The following is an 18,234-nucleotide window of genomic DNA, read 5'->3' on the forward strand; positions in this document are numbered from 1 at the left end:
TAAAATAGAGACAGAACCAAAGGACCTTCTTTCCTCACTTATACATGGTTACAGCATCTCTGCTCCAGGTTCTTACCTGGTTCTGTCAGTGAGGCAGGACATAGCTGAGTAGCATAAGATAAAGCAAAGATATTGCCCTTTAGATGCCTTTAGCCTCTTGAGGTGTGCTATCTCTGAGATCTTCTTCGAGGCTACATCATATTTTTTGCCAAGTCTAAGAAGTTTTGACCCGTGGCCAATGCTGTAAGTTTGTGACTTGGAATCTAGACTCTTCAGGATTAAAAAGAGAGATAGAGAGAGGTTTTCATTTAGCTATCTGTATATTGCCCATGTCTTGTTTTCTTGGCAGTCTGAGAGAGCTGCCCACCATGTTCTCTTTCCTTCTAGAATTCAGTTTCCTCTCATGAATTCAAACACTAGCTCTGCCATTTACCAGTTGAATATCACTGAACAGTTTACTTAGCCTCCCTGAGTCTCTTTCTTCTTTGAAAATGATGTTAATACCTAGCCATACAGTTATAGGAACTAATCCATTGGGATTATATATACATATGATGTGCGTACCCTGCTCAGGCTTATCATGGGTGTTCAAAGAATGGGTTGTCTCAGATTAAAACAGAGCCTGTGTGTGTGATACCAGATTTGCCAAAGAGTGAGTGCCCATGGAGTGTAATGTATTATTTCCTCTAGAAAAGCTACCATAGCTCCTGGGCATTTCTTCCTTTCACTTCTTGATGTCAAAGACATCTGGTTAGGATAGCAGTGCTTAGCCGCTTTTGCAAGGCTTGCTCTTTGCCTTCTGGCTAGAATCTAATGACTACCTTTTGGGCACTGCTTACTTTGTAGCTAGATTTCTTTATTCTGACACTTTTATAGTAGTATCAGCCTTAAATAAAGGCTATCCATATTATATGTTCGATGAGAAATACAGGAGCTCAGGAACACCTGTCAGAATTTAGGCAGGACCTTTCTTTTCCCTTCTTACCCCATTCTTGATCACTGTGGTCAGTTGTTTCTCTCACAAAATGAAATTCAGGAGTCCAAATCAGCTGGAACCTGGGAAGCTCCTAACAGCAGGATCCAGACTTTCCTCCCAATTTTCCAACTCCTTTCTTGTAGCTGCTACAGTTCTTCCTGATTCCCAAAGAGCTTCCATTCCCAAAGGCCATCCTATATTCCACTCTAATCTCAACTTCAGATAGCAGATATTATATATGTAAGTTAATGCCCTTAGATTCTTTCCCAGTCCTAGTTTCTGACTGAAAGTTGAAAGCCACACCTTCTGATGGCAGGTGCCTCTGCTGCTGCAGACCCTGGCTGTGCCTGAACCCCAGCACCCCTACCCCTACCATTGGTGCCATTGTCTGCTGCCATCCCCCTGCTTCCTTAGATCACAAATCTGTATCCTGACTTGTTTCAGTATAAGACTTATCACAGGGCTACTCCTGGAGCTAGGGAGGCAGGGTGTCTGAAAACAGCTTTTCCATGGATAATATTTATTCCCCAGTGCCAACAGTTACCTCCTCGTGTGTAAGAGGAATAAAGGCATAGAAAAGGACACACAGAGGAGCTATGACACGGAAGTCTCTCCACAGGCAGAGGTGATGCTGAGCTGTTTAGTGGGGCAGGCTGAGAAAAGAGCATCACTATCCCGGTCCCTCGTTGAGCAGATGCTATAAAAAGCCAGCCCGTTCACTGAAGACCACACTGAGGTGCCTGACAGCCTAGCATAGTTTTGTCACCCGTGGGAGGCCCCTGCAGACTTGAACACCACGGTATTTAGAAGAAGAAAGAAAGAAATTCACCTGGTGCTTGAATTCTGTCGATTGGAAACTTGGTGAAGTAAGACTGGGGAGATGGGTTCCTAGAATATGACCCTTCCCTTTTATTCTCTGCTGGGTTGACAGCATCTTTTGTGTAGATTTGGTAGACTGTTTTAAACCATAGCTACTAAGGGGCCTTATGGAACTTGGAGTTTATAATATTTATGACCCTAATGTGGTTTTATTATTCTAGATTTACACAATTGTAGAGGCAGGTGAGATTTAATTCTGCTCATCCCCCAAGCCCCCTTCCAGACCCAAAGGCTTGAATGACTCACTTAACTTCTTAGGTGAAGTAAACATGATGGAATAGATCTTTCTTTCTTTCTTTCTTTCTTTCTTTCGATTTTATTTATTTATTTATTCATGAGAGACACAGAGAGAGAGGCAGAGACATAGGCAGAGGGAGAAGCAGACTCCCTGCAGGAAACCTGATGCAGGACTAGATCCCAGGACCCCAGGATCATGGCCTGAGCCAAAGGCAGATGCTCAACCACTGAGCCACCGAGACACCCCTAGATCATGTTTTCTGACTGAGTCCATGAATGCTCTCCTGCCTCTTACCCTAGAGCAGCAACACAGAGAATCTCAGAAGGAGAGATGATTTTAAAAGTTTGTTTTATAATTCAGTGCCTGATAAAATGTCTAAATGTGACCCACTGCTAATATTAATGTAATGATGGCTTATGTTCCCTGAGTACACGTGGCTGGTTGGAGCCAGAGCAGTTGCCCCAGTGGCCGAGAGCTGACTAGATGCAAGGCTACTGGGAGGTGTTCAGCTTCCACAGCATTCATTCACAACCAGACACAAGGCTGAGTGTGTGTGTAAAAAAACGGAAGGAAAGTTAGGGAAACTAGATGGGATGGGAGAGCCGTGAAAGAGGATACAAGCTAACATCTCAGCAACTAAAGGCCTCAGGCTTCATGGCTCTGTCAAACAAAAGCAGAGAGGCAGGGCTGAGGCTGTAGCTCCCGAGTGAGAGAGCGACATGGCCTAGGTTTTATGTAGGGAAAATCTGAGCATTTCACATCAATGGAAGTTTCTTAGTTGGCTTGCTTCTTTCTTCATTCCACTTCCTTCTATTATCTATTCTTTCTCCTCTCCATCACCCCCCCCCCAGCCCCCAACAACCTATCTCTCCAATCCCCAGAGAGAAGAGTGTTTGGATGATACCCCCTGGAGGATAGGCTTTTACCTTTCCAGTGGCTTTCTGTGGTAGTTCGGTGAACAGGAGAAAGCTTTGTGACTCTGGAATAGGAATCACTGTGGCTTAGGGGGAAGAAAAGATATTTTCCTGAGTCTCAGTCTTTGTGTCTAGTAAGAAGAGACAATCCCAATGAGATTCTTTGGTCTAGGGAGAAGGTTGTATGAATTCTTTCTCCGTAGAACTTTTTCCACATTGGTCCTCAGCTCTGCTTCCCTTTTTAGGAGGAAGAATGATGTCTTCTGAGGAGGAGCTAGGCCAGCAATTTGGAGGAAGGTCTGGGCCCAGGCCAGAAAGGGCAGACAAGGAGAGCCCTGACTTGACAATAAATCATTGCCTGTGGGCTTCTCTCAGAAAGCTGTAGACAATTTCTATGGATTTGGATCAAGAAGAATGGTGGTGGGAATTTCTATTTCACTTCTCTCTGTACCCTGTGACTTCTTTTCTCCTCTGCAGAGCTGAGGGCCTCACAAGTATACAGAGGGCTTCCAGTTCCTTTGCAGCCACATTTCAACACACATTTAACATCCATCAGGTACTGGGGACACCACAGTATTTACAACAGGCACAGTTCCTCCTTCCTTAGAGTTGACAAGAGGATACAGTAACTAAGGCAGTTTCAGAAATACTGTCACAGTGCTGTGGTGGGGAAGAGCTGAGTGTGATGGAAGCATACAAAATGGGCTCTTAAGCCAAAGGGACTGCAGGGAACAGGAAGGGACTTAGAAGGTGAATATGGACTCCTGTACATCTGATTGCCTGGGGAAACTCTGGCCTGGCCATGCTCTATGGTGATTGCTACCACTCACTGAATGTCCCAGACATAAGGTGCAAGCATCTTTGCCTTGCACAATTACTGAGCAGCCACTAAGTTTGGGGAGCTGAGATTCTTTTTACAAGCAGGAGGTGAAAGAATCTGCTTTAAGACAATCCAGCCCCCCCCCCCAAAAAAAAGACAATCCAGCCCAAATTACAATCCTGGTTCATTAATTGTAGGATTTAGGGTAATAGTTCCTGCCACCTGATGATCTCTTGCATTCCTGTTCCCAAGCCTTTTGAGGTCAGTGGCATGTTCTACCAAGCATTGTCCATTTTTCTACAAGCTGGGACACACAGGGATGGGCCCTTCCTCCATGTGGCAGACTGAAATTTCCAGTAACATTTTCGATCTGCAAAAAATTGAACACGTAGCCCCAGTAATGAATAATAAATGTTTACCCACAACACTACAGCATTGCTATTAGTGCTTCCAACACTAGTATTGTTTACACAGTAATATAGGCAAGAAATTAAAGTGGATGACATAAGGCAGCTGGGTGGCTCAGTCAGTTAAGTATCTGCCTGCAGTTCAGGTCAGGATCCCAGAGTCCTGGGATGGAGCCCTGCATTGGGTTCCCGTCTCAGTGGGGAACCTACTTCTCCCTCTCCCTCTGCCCCTCCTCCTGCTTGTGCTCTTTCTCTCTCACTGTCTCTCTCAAATAAATAAATCTTTTTAAAAAGTATTTTAGGGGCACCTGGGTGGCTCAGTTGGTTAAGTATCTGCTTTTGGCTTCAGGTCATAATCCCAGGGTCCTGGGATCAAGCCACACGTCGGGCTCTCTGCTCAGTGAGGAACCTGCTTCTCCCTCTCCCTCTGCTGCTCCCCCTGCTTGTGCTTGCTTTCTCTGTCAAATAAATAAGTAAAATCTTTTTTAAAAAGTATTTTAAAAAATAAAATAAAGTGGATGAAGTAATATAAAAAGTTCTGGTATTTCTCCCACACTCCAGCAGATGGATGCATGCGCTCTACTTAGAGACCATAGCTTTAGAGAATGTTAGTGTTGGGGGGGTAGTAAAAAACCAGGCAAGTGAATATGGGATGGGAGGGATGTGAGAGGAAGAAGGCAACTGGATTCTTTGACATTTTCTTCTATCTTTAGAGCATGTAGTGTGTTTTAGAATATCTGTATTGAAGAGCTTGTCAATTTCAGAATCCACGTGAAATCCTTCTCTTTCCTCCAGCCCTCTGCCCTGTAACCATCATCTTGAACTCTTGCCCCAACTCCCTAAAAGCAGTGTATGTGGGCATGGCTGCAGAGATCAACAGTCTGGGGCACTCTGCCCATCATGCTTTGGGCAGATCTATTAGCACTACTCTAAGATGTGAGAGAGAATCAAGCCAGAAGAATATCTTGGAGGGAAGTGAAAGGGTGCAGGTGGGCAGACCAGCTCAAACAGCCAGGAGGCAGCTACGCTGCAATGTGAATATTTGAGGCAAGTCCAGTAGCTTCATAAAAGAAATACTTGATACTTTATAGAGGGGTGGGAAAGGCCTCCACCAAACCACGGGAAGCAGCATCAACAGCTGGAAGGAGGAGGGTCAGTGATGGAGAAAGAGGAGAGTGAAAGTGCCCCCCTCCATTCCTCCTCCCCCTGCAGGGAATTCCATGTTGCATCCTGGGAGTTCCCTGTCTGACTTGAGTTCTGTGCCCAGGGCTGAATGAGGCCAACAGTGTGTGACAGCTCTGGGTCTTCTCTTCCCAGCCCAACCCCAGGCTCTGCGAATTCTATTCCAGCCTCCTTGCCCAGAGCTGGGCTCCTGGGCAAGCTGGCATAATGCTGCCAGGCAGTACACAGAGAAGGCTTGATGGGGAGAGGGGATAAGTCTTCCTGGGCCCCTCCCTGGTCTGCTCTCTCCCCTTGCACCAGGCCAGGAATCCTTTGTGCCACATCCCTTTGGGAGCTCAGCAGAAACTCTTGCAAGTTCCCTTGTGTTTTTGAATTTTCTTGTTGCCTTGCATCAAACATCAGCTAGAGGTGGGGAGGAAGATAGCACTCCCTCCTTGGCTGAGGCAGATGTTTCGTCTACCCTTGGAAGTAGGGCTTTTGCTCTTTTTATTTAGCTCCAAGGTGTGAGCACCAGGGAGCATGACACTGGAGGGAAGCACACGCACAGTGTAGGAGCAAGTGGCCAAGCAGAGGGCTGCGGAGGGCAGATGAGGGAGCTTGCTTTCTCTGTGCCAGCTTTGGAGTGGTCAGAAAAGGCATAGAGCAGAGGGCCAGACAGAGAGAGACATCCCCTGCCGGAGCTGTTGGATTTTCTGAACCGAGAATGACGAAAAGACCATTCTTCCCTCAGTCAGGCATCCTCTTGCTGTGACTCTGGGGAGATGGCTTTATCTCCAGGGGCTGGAAGTCCAGCAGAGGGAGAGCACATCTCCCAGCTGTTAGTGGTGTTAAGCTGGAGAGGGGGACATAGGGAAAGTGCTCTGCCTCCTCAAGAGGTGGCATTTGGTTAAAGCCTGTGGTCCCTGCATTGTTTTTAAGCTCCTCTTACCCTTAGCCCCCAACCCAAGGCTTTTACGGTAGGACCTGACAAGTATTCTTTTTTTGGACCTGAAATGTGTTCTGATATCCGTTCTCATACCAAGGAGGACTGCCTTCGAAATAATCCAGAGAAACCTCTCCCTTGTGCTCTCTGTATGGGAGAAGATTCTGCTGTCTCTTTGACAAAGCACCATAACTCAGACAGCTGGGAAGTCCCTCGTGATGTCTAACCTAGCCCCACCCTTTCTGGGGCTGAGCTGGTTCTCATAAGGAGTCCTCTGCCGACAGTCCTTGGCGTCCTAGGGAGGCTGGCCCTGGCCCTTCCCTGCTGGAGCCAGGCCACTGAGGGCTGTGCTACAGCCTCTCCTCCCAAGCCCTGGTTCCCTGTACAGGCTCCCAGCAGACATAGATTTTCCACTGCTGCTTTTCCATCTCCTGCCAGCCTGGGCAGGGGCCGTGTAACTCCCCAGCATGGGGTGGGGGCGATGACTTCACAGCCTGACATTCTCGCCGCCTCTCCCAGCTCATGTGTTCGGTCTGGTTCTTAGGGCCAAAAGTACTCCTGATTTGGGTGGGGCTTTTTCTCTCATGTTCTTGGGGACAAAGATTCCTCTCATTTAAAAAAAAAATGTATTTCTAAGGGAAATCCTTTTCCTGTGTTTCCAGCATTCTCTCCCTGCCAAGTATTCCTTTCCCTCTCCAGGAAGTTGTGTATTTGAGAAGCAAGTGCAGAGATCAGGGACTAATACTCTCTCTTTGGCTAGACAAGTATTTATGTGAAATTACTGCTACAGAGAGCAGGGTCTGGGAGCCTCTGAGGGCAGGAAGAATGGAATGAAAAGCCCAAAATTGGGGATTGGCTGAGCTCCCAGTCTGGCATGGCTTTCCTGTGTCCGGCCACATGTCAGAGGAGGATTCCCAAGACTACTATGCTGACAGCCACTGCAGGCCCTCCCTGCCCCCAGGTACCCTGCTGGGAACTGGGACAGCCACCTGCCAGTCCTAAGGTAGCCACTGTGAGAGCTTAGGGTCACTTAAGGTGGAACAGACAGATAAGAGAAAGAGGCAAAAACGAAGTAAGTGTGTGACTCTGAGAGCAGGTTCGTGTCTAGGCAAGAGCAAGGCCTGAGCTTCTTTGTTTTCCTTAATGGGTCTTGCTTGGTTTGCTCGGGTCCAAAAAAAGGCCATCATGGACCTTTTCTCGAGTATAAGATCCATAGGCTGGACTCCGATGGACCTGGCGTCACCATCTCTAAGCACTGGAAAAAAGACAGAACTAATTCAATTCAGCCCAGTTGTGAACAGTGGGAACAGGGCTAACTTGCTCAGAGGCGCAGAAGAAAGCAGCATATGGGTCGCTCTGTCACGAAGGAAGCAGGGTGATCAGCCATCCTGTTTGCCTGGCACATGGGGGGTTACGGTTTCCAGGAGGCAGGAGCTTCAGTGCCCAAACCCAGGAAGTCCCAGGCAAACCCCAGGCAAACAGGGACCAGTTAGTCCCCTGGAATGAAGCCTCAGCAGAGTGTAGCTGCTTCCACACCCCAGCCCTCTCCACGTGTAGGTTGGCATCCAGCTGCTTCCTGGGGAGTGGTGTAGACTCTGCTGCATACTAACCAAGTGGTTACATAACCTCTCAGGGCCTTAGTCTGCTTGTATGTAAAATGGGGTTAACAGTAGCTGCCACATAGGGTTTTACAGTGTCTGAATGAGAAGACACGAATGTGCCTGCTAAAGCATCTGGCACATAGTTATCACTTAAATGTTAGCAACCTGATTTATTACTCATTCATTCAGTTCATTCAACAGATTTGTATGCGTACTATGTGCCAGGCACTGCTGTACACCTAAAGAACAGAGACAAAAATCCTGCCCTTGTGGAGAAGGATAGACAGACACAATAAATGAACGCGTCATATAATGTATTAGGGAGAAGACGTCTGGAGAGGACTAGTTACACAGGATAAGGGGATTGATAATCCTGGAGCAGAGAAGCCATGATATTAGATAGGATGGCCAGGGTCGGCCTCAGTGAGAAGGTGATATATGTTCAGAGACCCCAAGAAGATAAGAGAATAAGCCCTAGCTAGTGAAACAAGCTGAGCAAGCAAAGAGCCCGTGCGGGGCCCTGGAATAGAAGCTTGTCTCATGCATTCAAGGAAATGGCAGGAAGGCTCACTGGGCACAGGGAACAAGAGCACACAGTAGGAGTTACAGGACAGGAGGCGGGGGGCTCTCAAGGGGCTTTACGGGTCATCACGAAGGCTTTGGTGACCAGTTTTTTTTTTTTGTTTTTTATTTTTAAGATTTTATTTATTTATTCATGAGAGACACAGAGAGAGAGGCAGAGACACAGGCAGAGGGAGAAGCAGGCTCCATGCAGGGAGCTCAATGCAGGACTCGATCCCAGGACCCCAGGATCACACCCTGAGCCAAAGGCAGACACTAAACCGCTGAGCCACCCCGGTGTCCCTTGGTGCCTGGTTTCACTGCAAGTAAAAGCCACCAGAGGATCCTGAGCTGATGACTGGTAGGGGTTAACTGAGTTTGAAAAAGATCATTCCAGTGACTGTGTTGGGAGGAGACTGGGCACAGGATAGCAAGGGTAGGAGCAAGGTCACCAGTTAGAGGACAGTTGTCATTACCCAGGCAAGAGATAGTGCCAGCTCAGCCCAGGATGGTGGCAGTGGAAAGTGAGAAGCAAGTGGACCTTGGGTATACTTTGAAGATAAAGCTGCCAGGATGTGAGGGCTGAATGGATAGAGCGGGAGAGAGAGAGAGATCACAGGGTATTAATCTGAGACCAGAGAGGGCAGGATGACCTCAGATGGGGGCTCTTAGCCTGACCTTCATTGTTGCTGCTCTTGTTTTGGCCTCTGTTGGGCTCTCAGGAGGTCCCTTAAAGATGATCTCTAATAGCTGCTATCTGCTTTGCCCTCGTAGTCACTTACTCACCTTATTGGGGAGGGCGGGGGGGAGGAGAATGGCATCTCCTCACTGCTTCCTTGAGAAATGTCCCAGGGAGATGAACAAATGATCGGAGCTCCTATTTCCCTGCAGCCAACCTGGCTGTCCAGTACAGCAGTCCCAAACTGTCACAGCCTCGCTCCCTCAGGTCCTCGGGGAGAAAGAACCAGCCAGGATCCCCTAGCTGCTCTGCCTCTGCCTGCCTGGGGGTCAAGATGCCCTGCCCAGAAACACTCCTTTCCCAGGCCCTAGCTTGCCCTTCCCACTGGGAACCTGACTACCCAGAGTGGTGGAAGCAGAGAGCCTCTGAGAAGCAGCCCAGTTTGCTTCTAGTGCTTTGGCCAAACCCACTCCCCCACAGAGGTTGGCTGTGCCACTGAGCCAGAGGCCAGGGTGGTGCACCTGGGCACCAGGAGGCAGAAGGCCCTGGATAAGAACATGGGCACCACTCCCCTGACTATCTTCCCTGTTTTCCCTCTTCTAAGCACTGGCAGGTGAAAGTGGTCTCTACTCCCCAACTCCACAGGTGCAAGTGCCAGTTCACCCCACACATACTTTCCCTCCATGCAGGACCCTGTGTCTACCCTCCCAGACAGGTGAGTGTCTGGAGTACCTCCCCTAATGGTTTTGTTTTTTGGGTGGAGAAATGGAGGCCATCTCAGACCCTGCAAGCAGTACCCCTTTCGGGTATGTATTTTCCTATTTTCAAAGTCTTTTTCTGTCCAGATGTCTTCCTTAGGTTTGACCCAAATCTTTCCTCTTGCCATGTAAGATACCACTCTCAGATCCTGCGGAGTGGAGATGGGGAGGAGAGGCTTGTACCCCGATCCCCGCCCGTGGAATGGCTCCCCATGTGGCCCCAAGTGCGCAGACAGCCTCTGGCCTCAGTACCTTCCTGTCCTCCTGGCTGCTGCCTGGGCATCCCCTTTCCCTCATGCTCTGTGTGAAGCTTTGTGGCGTGTCCCCATCCGCTGATTCTCACTCTGCTCTGCTATGACCTTTTTCCAAGACAGAGGTTGTACCGCCCCACCTATGGGTGGGAACCTATTGAACAGCGCAGCCAGCAGCCTCAAGTGCCAAAACCAGGGCTCATTTGCCACTGTGTATAAATGCCAACTGGCGTTAGGTGAAGTTTTAGGCTCTCCCTCCTCATACAGCGCGGCAGAGGGGCACAGATAGAAGGCCCCAGGACTAAGTCTGCCTGGTTCTCTCCTCTCCAAGGATGTACCTGGAATGTGTGCGCCCACCCATGCAGTACATATGTTTACGGGGAGCAGGCTGGTCACCAAGGCCTGTGTACTGACTTAGTGGCTTCACCTCTTTGTCCTCTGTTTCCTCCACACAAATAATAGTGCTTCTCTTAGTCCCTGACTTAGTCTAAGTAGTACTTCTCTAAGTACACAGTACATCTCTGGGGTGAGCTGTGTCTGTGTGCGGGCAGGTGAGCAAAACGGAGGGAATGCGTGCTTTGAGTGGCCACACAGGGTTAGAGTCTGAGAGCCCCCACTGTTGATCTCCTGAAGCCCCTGGAACTTAGAATCAGGACACCTGCTTGGGCTCTGTCTCTGAGCCTCCGAACCTGATCTTGAGCAGAGAGCTTTCTTCTCGCAGGCCTTTGTGGGTAAGCCAGTGGATGGCAGCTAACTGTGCTTTGAAATCATCACCAGCAGATACATGTTGATAAGAGAGAAAAGCTCAGTCGGCCCTAGGAACCACTGGGATGTTTATGTCCTTAGAGCTGGAGCCTGCAGGGTCCTCGCGAGGAGGTGGTGATGTGTTTTTAGATCCAGGGTAGCTGACCCTGGAGACTAAGAGCAGTGAGTGGCCACTTTGTGATCACGTTGTCCCAGTTTGCCCATTTTGAGGCCAAACATTTTGCAGCCTCTGAGCCCTGGGCAAACTGGGGGGATTGGTCACCCTACATGGATCCTGGGCCTGAACAGAACAGGAAGCAGGCAGTCTTTGTTTAAAGGAGTCTTTGACCGCCTTCTCCCATCATTCATTTCTTCCCCTGGTTTTTCTTACCTGCTCATCCCGCTCATATTTCCCTTTCAGGTCTATCTGGGAACCCTGCGGACCTGGAGAAACGTAAGCAAGTGTTTGGACAAAACTTGATCCCCCCCAAAAAGCCCAAGACCTTCTTAGAACTAGTGTGGGAAGCCCTCCAAGATGTCACACTCATCATCCTGGAGATCGCAGCCATCATCTCCCTCGTTCTGTCCTTCTACCGCCCCCCAGGGGAAGAAAATAAACGTGAGTGTCTGGAACAGCCCGGCATGACTCTGATCTGTGTCCTTTCCACCACCACCAGAAAGCACTAGTATTCACGGTTGACAGGTTGTAGCTGAAAAGTTTACCCCACTCTCCAGGGTGGGTTCTCCAAAGAAAACCAACAAGTAGCTAAGAAGCCATACTTCCAGCCCATCCTGATTCCAGGGTCTTCATCCCCTTCTCCCACCAAATCCTTATGTAGAATATCAGAAGTCCTCTACCCTCCCCCAACCAACAAAACCTGCTTCTCAAAGTGCCCCCCACCAATCATCTGGCATTATGGGGAAATGGCAGTGACCTAGAGCCCAGTGGAGCAGGGGGCCTGGCTGTGTTGGGAATCATATGTTCTGTATGTATGTATGGCCAGTCATTTGCACTGACATGCTCTGTGCTACTTAGTCATGAACTTCTTTCGGGCTAACATAAATACTTATATTGGTGATGACATGATGCCCGACTCTGCTGGCCTCTAGTATCCTCAGAGGAGAGTTCCTCTGCCCAAGAGTTGTATTTTCTAGTATTCTCTTTCCCTGACTTTTCACTCTGGGGGATTGTAGAAGCACTACTCTCATATTTAGTATTCATCAAAGCCCCCAGGTGACCCTTACTTTCTGTCCTTTCCCTGGGCTAGAGTGTGGTCTACCCGTAAGTAGCCCAGAAGATGAAGGAGAGGCGGAAGCTGGCTGGATTGAGGGGGCAGCCATCCTGTTCTCCGTGATCATTGTGGTGCTGGTGACTGCCTTCAATGACTGGAGCAAGGAGAAGCAGTTCCGTGGGCTGCAGAACCGCATTGAAAAGGAACAGAAGTTCGCCGTGATCCGAAATGGTCATATCATCCAGCTGCCTGTGGCTGAGATCGTGGTGGGTGACATTGCCCAAATCAAATACGGTGAGAGCTCATGCTTCTTGTACCTATGTCGCCTTCTGTATTTGAGTGCTAGGTCCTTTGGCATGGGGGTGCTGGGAGTCGCTGAGGACCCAGAAAGATAAGACTTCAAATTGTGTTAGCTTCTAGGTTAGTTGAAGAAGTTGTTGAGAAGGATTCAAAGAAAGAAGCAACTCTCCCCAAAGAAGGTCACACTTGTACCCTGTGTGTCAGAGGGTGAAAGATACATAATGTTGAGGCCCCGGGGAGGTGCTTAGGGATCAGTCATTGTTTGAGTTTATGAGGAGTCTTGTCCCAGGTTGTCAGAGATGAAGGTATCTTTCAGGCTCCCCAGGTACCCCCTGGTCCATTGCCCTGTAGGTAGGGCCTGTGGGAGCAGCCCTGAGACGAAGCTGGATGATTCCTACCTTCTGCCAGGCACTCACCTACCCTCCTTCCCTGTTGCCCCTTCCCCTCTTGCACACTAGGTGACCTGCTGCCTGCAGATGGGATCCTGATCCAGGGGAATGATCTCAAGATTGATGAGAGCTCTCTGACGGGGGAATCAGATCATGTCAAGAAGTCCTTGGAAAGGGACCCGATGCTGCTCTCAGGTATGGCCTCTGGCTGCTGCGGCTCCCATTCTGCCTCCCCCAGACAGCAGGCTACAGAGACCCGCTGCAGGCCTTGCACTCCATAGTGGCCCTGCCGCATCTCCTTCCCCTAAGTTCATCTGGGGCAGTAGCATGTGAGTGGGTTGAATACAAGGTTATCAGGCAACCTAAAAGAGGTGCTCTACAAAGCACGTGCTGTATGGGCCTTGAAAGGGCTCTGCTGGTTAGGGGTGCAGGTGGGGGAAAGAGCCTTACCCTAAAGCAGTTAGACACGTTTTTCTCCTTACCCCCCTGTTTGCTTTGTCTATTTTAAATGGGCCCAGCTCTCTTCCTTTCCCTGCTATTTACTGGGTATATCATTATCCATGGGGAAGGAAGGAAGAGGGACCGGTTTTTTTTTTCCTGAGTTTGTATTCCACACCAAAGCATGGCTATGTATAAAACACAACACTCAAAAAAAATAAAAAAATAAAAAAAATTAAAAAAAATAAAAAAATAAAACACAACACTCCTTCCATCTTCTCCTTTCTCATATAGGGACCCATGTCATGGAAGGTTCTGGCCGGATGGTAGTGACCGCTGTGGGTATCAACTCCCAGACTGGAATCATCTTTACCCTTTTGGGAGCCAATGAGGGAGAAGAGGAGGAGAAGAAGAAGAAAGGTAAAGGGTATTTGGGATGGGATTCTGTCCCCTGCCATCCCCATGAGGAGTCTAGGAAGCAAGGGAACAGACCTGGATGGAAGACCTGGTAGGAAGAATCTACCAGATGAAGACTGCAGATACTCAAACTTCTGGCAGAGCTAAAGATGTCACACCTGGGTCCCCAGGGTGCTGTGATGAAAACTAAATCCGGTCGCCCCTTTAGCCTCGACTCCTGTGTCTGTCAGTGGGTTGTGAAGGCATGAGATGGAAAACTTGTCCCAAATGAGCTGGCCCTGGCAGCCTTCTGGGCAGTCTCCCCACCCTTGCCCCTTCCTTCCTCAAACGTGAGGGACAAAGCAAACCATTGAGGCTGAGGAAAACTGCTGAAAGCGTGGGTGGTCAGTAGAAGAGAGACACAGCTAGGAAGGTGGGAGCACAGAGGCAATATCTACCCCCAAAGTTAGTCCTGTCTTGGCCACTCACTTGCCCCTGAAGGAAGGAAATACAAGGAAGGAAGGTGAACAAGAAAAAGATCCTAAAGAGAGATCTGCATATTTTCCCTCAACATTCCTTCTTTCCCTGGAGAAGAGAAGGATTTCTTTCACTTGGCTGGAGAACCATCTCAGGCTGTATTGTGGAGGGCAGTTTATCAAAAGGAAACAAGACGCATTCCCTTGGGAACTAGACTATAGGTTTTTCTGGCTACCTGCAGATGAGTAAAGAGGAAGCTGGCCTGGTGCTGGAGAATTGACACAAAGATACCTTTCAGGGCCTTTGCCATCAAGTAGAACCAGTTCCAACCTCTCACTCTCTAACCCCTACCCCATTTCTCCAAGTGATGTGACTCAAGCCAGGAGCAGCCTCCCAGCAGCGGCTGGGCTCTGGGAGAGAGTAGTTCAGGTGCGGGTGTGCATTCACTTGCATAAATTGGTCTGGTCCACATCGCAAAGAGTCCAAGAGCCCCTAGAAAGCATGGACATGAGTGGAGACGTGAACTTCCTTTACATTGCCTTCCCTGCCCCTCCACCCCTTTGCTGTGGCCCTTCTGGGCTCTGAGCAGGACCAACAGATTGGAAACCTGATCTCTTAATAGTCACCTTGGGTCTCCACCCCACTTTTTTCTTTCTTGTTCAAACAGGTAAAAAACAAGGAGTCCCTGAAAATCGCAACAAAGGTAACCTTTCCACCCACTCATTTACCATCTCTACCTGCCTACACTCAAACCAGACCTTTCCAGGCCATCTGCCTTCTCCCTTTTCCTCTCCATAAATCTGTTATCTGCTGCTGGGGCCCAGATGCCTCATCCTGAGGAAGGTGCAGAGATTTTAGGGGTGGTCTCCAGATCCTGATCCCCATGGATGACAGCACAACAGCACCCCCTGCTGTTGTCTCACAGACCCTCCCATCAAGATTTCTCTTGGGGAGTGCGTGGGATTGATCTGCTCTTCCCCAGGGGGCACTGAACTCCCTGCTTCACTGCCCTAGGCCGGATTTAAACACCCACGGTACCCCGTTTCAGGCCTAGAAGATGTCAGGGTCCTGACGGTAGAGGGAGTTGGGGTGGGCAGTCCCTGCACCCTCCTCTTGCTACCTTCCTCATCGGTGTCCTCTTCTGGTCTGGATTCCTTCTCTGCTAGTCTTCTTGGGGTGCTCGGACAGAGCCCATCCTCTGTACCTCTCCTCACCCCTCTTTGTTTTCACCATCTGTCTTCTTCCTCCCGATCTGGTGTGTGTTTCTTTTTTTGGTGGCTGTGTCTTCATCCCGTCTCTGTCTTGTTTGTGAGTCTGACAACAGAGACAGTATCTCAGGAAGTGCCCTTCCCAAACCAGAGGGGCCGAGCTCCGCAGGGATGAGGCTGGAAGGGGGCTGGGAACCAGGGAGAACTGCTCTCTTGAGACAGCTACTGGAGATTTTTTTCTTTGTACCCATGTCATAGGAGTCTTTAGGAATAAAGTCATCACATTGGAGAACCAGGGCTCCACAGAAAGAAGTCTTTAATTTTAGGTCTCTTTAACTCTTCTTTTGAAAACCAAGTGGATTTATATGTCTGTCTTTATCCCTCTTATTCCAGACGGCCCCTCCTACCAGCTTCTTCCCTCTCCCTCAAAAGACAACCCTCTACCTACCCACTCTGTACCTCCCCAACCTTCATCAGACAGGGGAGAGAGGGCATTTCCTTCCCCAGTCATTCAACTGATATAAAAGGAGGAACTGAAAAATGCTGTTTGGGGGACTGTTTCTTCCCTGCCAGTCTATAGGGAGAGAGAGAGATGAACTTTTTAACAGCAGACTAGGACGCTTATGCTCTGGAAACATCTACCAGCCTTCCCCATCAGCCCCTTTCTGCAGCAAAGATTCACTATTTTAAGCACTGAATTCCAGGAAGGATGGCTGTTGGTAATAGCACTTAGTGGCATGACTAATCCTCTTGCTGGAATAAACCTGGCTTGGGGCTCTGAGGTGGTGCCAGGAAGCTGCCACCGAAGAGGAAATCCATAACCTCCCGTTTCATCCCTAGTTGTCAGAATATCATTGTAAAGGCCCTAGTAGAGGGTGGAAGGCATGCTCCTTGCCTGGCAGGGGTGAGAGTGGTTGGAGCTGATGCTGGGGGTCCCAGGTGGATTCCAGGAAGGAGACAGAAGAGTTTGGGTCCTCACGTGCCTGCTACTCAGTGATACCCCCTGCCCACTCACCTGTCCTATTTGTGTGCACACCCTAGCAAAGACTCAGGATGGAGTGGCCCTGGAAATCCAGCCACTCAACAGCCAGGAGGGGATCGACAATGAGGAAAAGGAGAAAAAGGCGGCCAAGCTGCCCAAAAAGGAGAAGTCGGTGCTGCAGGGCAAGCTGACACGCTTGGCCGTTCAGATTGGGAAAGCCGGTGAGTAGGGCAGTGCCTCTTGCTATCCATGCTACTCTGCTGGGTCCTCGCCGCTTTGACTGCCTGCCTTCTCTCCCAGCTGGGCTGGCGAAAAGAGCTGAACCTTCCCAGGGGGCTGGTGCAGCCTAGGTGACCATGCCCCTCTCTCTGCCACCCTCTGGCCACTCCCTGGGTCTTTTCAGAGAGAAGTGTGCCCCTGTGTGCCAGGGTTAAAGACCCCACGGCCCCTTCCCTCCAAACAGAAGGGTAATAAAGAACTGTCACCCAGGGGAGATTTACCTTAGCAAGAAGGAAGACTTGAACAACCACTCACCTGTTTCCTGTATTGGCTCGTAAGCTCCATAAGGGTAGAGAAGGCTCCCGTTTGCCAGCAGTAATTCCCTAGCATGGCGCTAGCACCTAGCTGGCACAGCACAGTACATTCAAAATAAGGACTAGAAGAAACAGGAAGATCATGATTTAGAGAGGCTTTTTCCAGAGGAGGGGTTGCTAATGGCACTCTTGTGTATGGTGAGAGGAAGTGGCTTCTCCAGCCCCTGTCTCTACATTCTCCTCTCTTGGGGGTGCTAGGAACGGGGGTTGGAGGAAGAAACAAAAGGAAGATCGCTCCTTCCCTGGACATTTCTTCCAAGGGGCCACCTGGTCCCACTGTTTAATTTTCTTCTGAGCCCACCCCTCCGCTGACTGCCATCAGTCTAGTCTGGTACATTCTGTGCAGACAGTTCACCTGGGATCTTGTTAAAGTACAGATTCTGATTGAGGAGGTCCAGGGTGGGGCCCAAGGTGCTGCATTTCTAACTAGCCTCCAAGCGACGCCAATGCCGCTGATCCATGAACCACACACCGGGTGACAAGGATCTGTAAAAAGGCATTACGGTAGCCACTAACCATGTGTGGCTGTTTCCCCTTAAATGAATTACGATTAAATACAAGGAAACATTCAGCTCCCCAGTGACATCAGCCTTGTTTCAGCTGGTCCATAACCATGCGTAGCTAGCACCTCCCTTATTGGACAGAGCAAACTGAGGATGTTTGAAGCATCACAGAGAGTTCCGATGGACAGCATTAGTCTAGCATGTTCATTCAGTTCTAGTACCTAGCTTACAGTGACCACCATGAAATCTCTGGCATATCAAGGGTACACGGGGGACATGAATTGCAGGTATGGAATCAAGTGGCTAAGCCTGGCACACAGGTGTGAAACATTGAATAGACCCCACCCACCCACCCCCTGTTGTCCTCCAATCCCTGCTTTGTTCTTTAGGGAGTACAAGCTACCTGATGGCTGGCCCCTGGTCTCCTCTCTTGTTTTGGTTTACATTTCAAGCTAGGCCAGTTGGGGGTGAGGCAAGTAGGGTGCTTTGTACCACCCTCCGGGGGGAGTGCTTCCTTAAATTTCGGACACTAGGCACTTTGTTTGCCTGACCTTAGCCCTGACCCTGATGAAGCAAAATTCAGAAGAATATGCTTTTACTGATATAATCACCTCTGGCCTTGCTCTGATTCTTTTGAATCATTAGGCCCTCAGGAAAAGCAAAGACCCATACCAGACTATGGTTTGAAGCAAAGCTCTTCCCAGATATTATGCCCCAGATAATCTGGTACAGTTGCCCAGATATTGATCCCCTCAGCCTTCAGGGTGGCCAGGCAGCACCCAGG

General features: G+C 49.3%; 1 protein-coding gene across 14 annotated transcripts in view; it reads left to right on the forward strand.

Annotated features, from left to right (window-relative positions):
* ATP2B4 (ATPase plasma membrane Ca2+ transporting 4) overlaps positions 1 to 18,234 on the forward strand; it is a 97,928-nt gene that overhangs the window by 45,963 nt on the left and 33,731 nt on the right. For 8 of the 14 annotated variants that reach the window (XM_025991466.2, XM_025991462.2, XM_025991468.2 and 5 more), the window contains 6 exons: positions 11,354 to 11,551; positions 12,201 to 12,458; positions 12,923 to 13,048; positions 13,586 to 13,711; positions 14,832 to 14,867; positions 16,414 to 16,575. In XM_025991466.2, the coding sequence (XP_025847251.1) occupies positions 11,354 to 11,551; positions 12,201 to 12,458; positions 12,923 to 13,048; positions 13,586 to 13,711; positions 14,832 to 14,867; positions 16,414 to 16,575 (906 nt within the window). The remainder of the gene's footprint in view (positions 1 to 11,353; positions 11,552 to 12,200; positions 12,459 to 12,922; positions 13,049 to 13,585; positions 13,712 to 14,831; positions 14,868 to 16,413; positions 16,576 to 18,234) is intronic. The other 6 variants (XM_025991467.2, XM_025991465.2, XM_072759274.1 and 3 more) reach the window with 1 other exon arrangement.

This window comes from Vulpes vulpes, chromosome 5, assembly GCF_048418805.1.
Source record: "Vulpes vulpes isolate BD-2025 chromosome 5, VulVul3, whole genome shotgun sequence".
In the NCBI taxonomy this organism is placed as follows: domain Eukaryota; kingdom Metazoa; phylum Chordata; class Mammalia; order Carnivora; family Canidae; genus Vulpes; species Vulpes vulpes.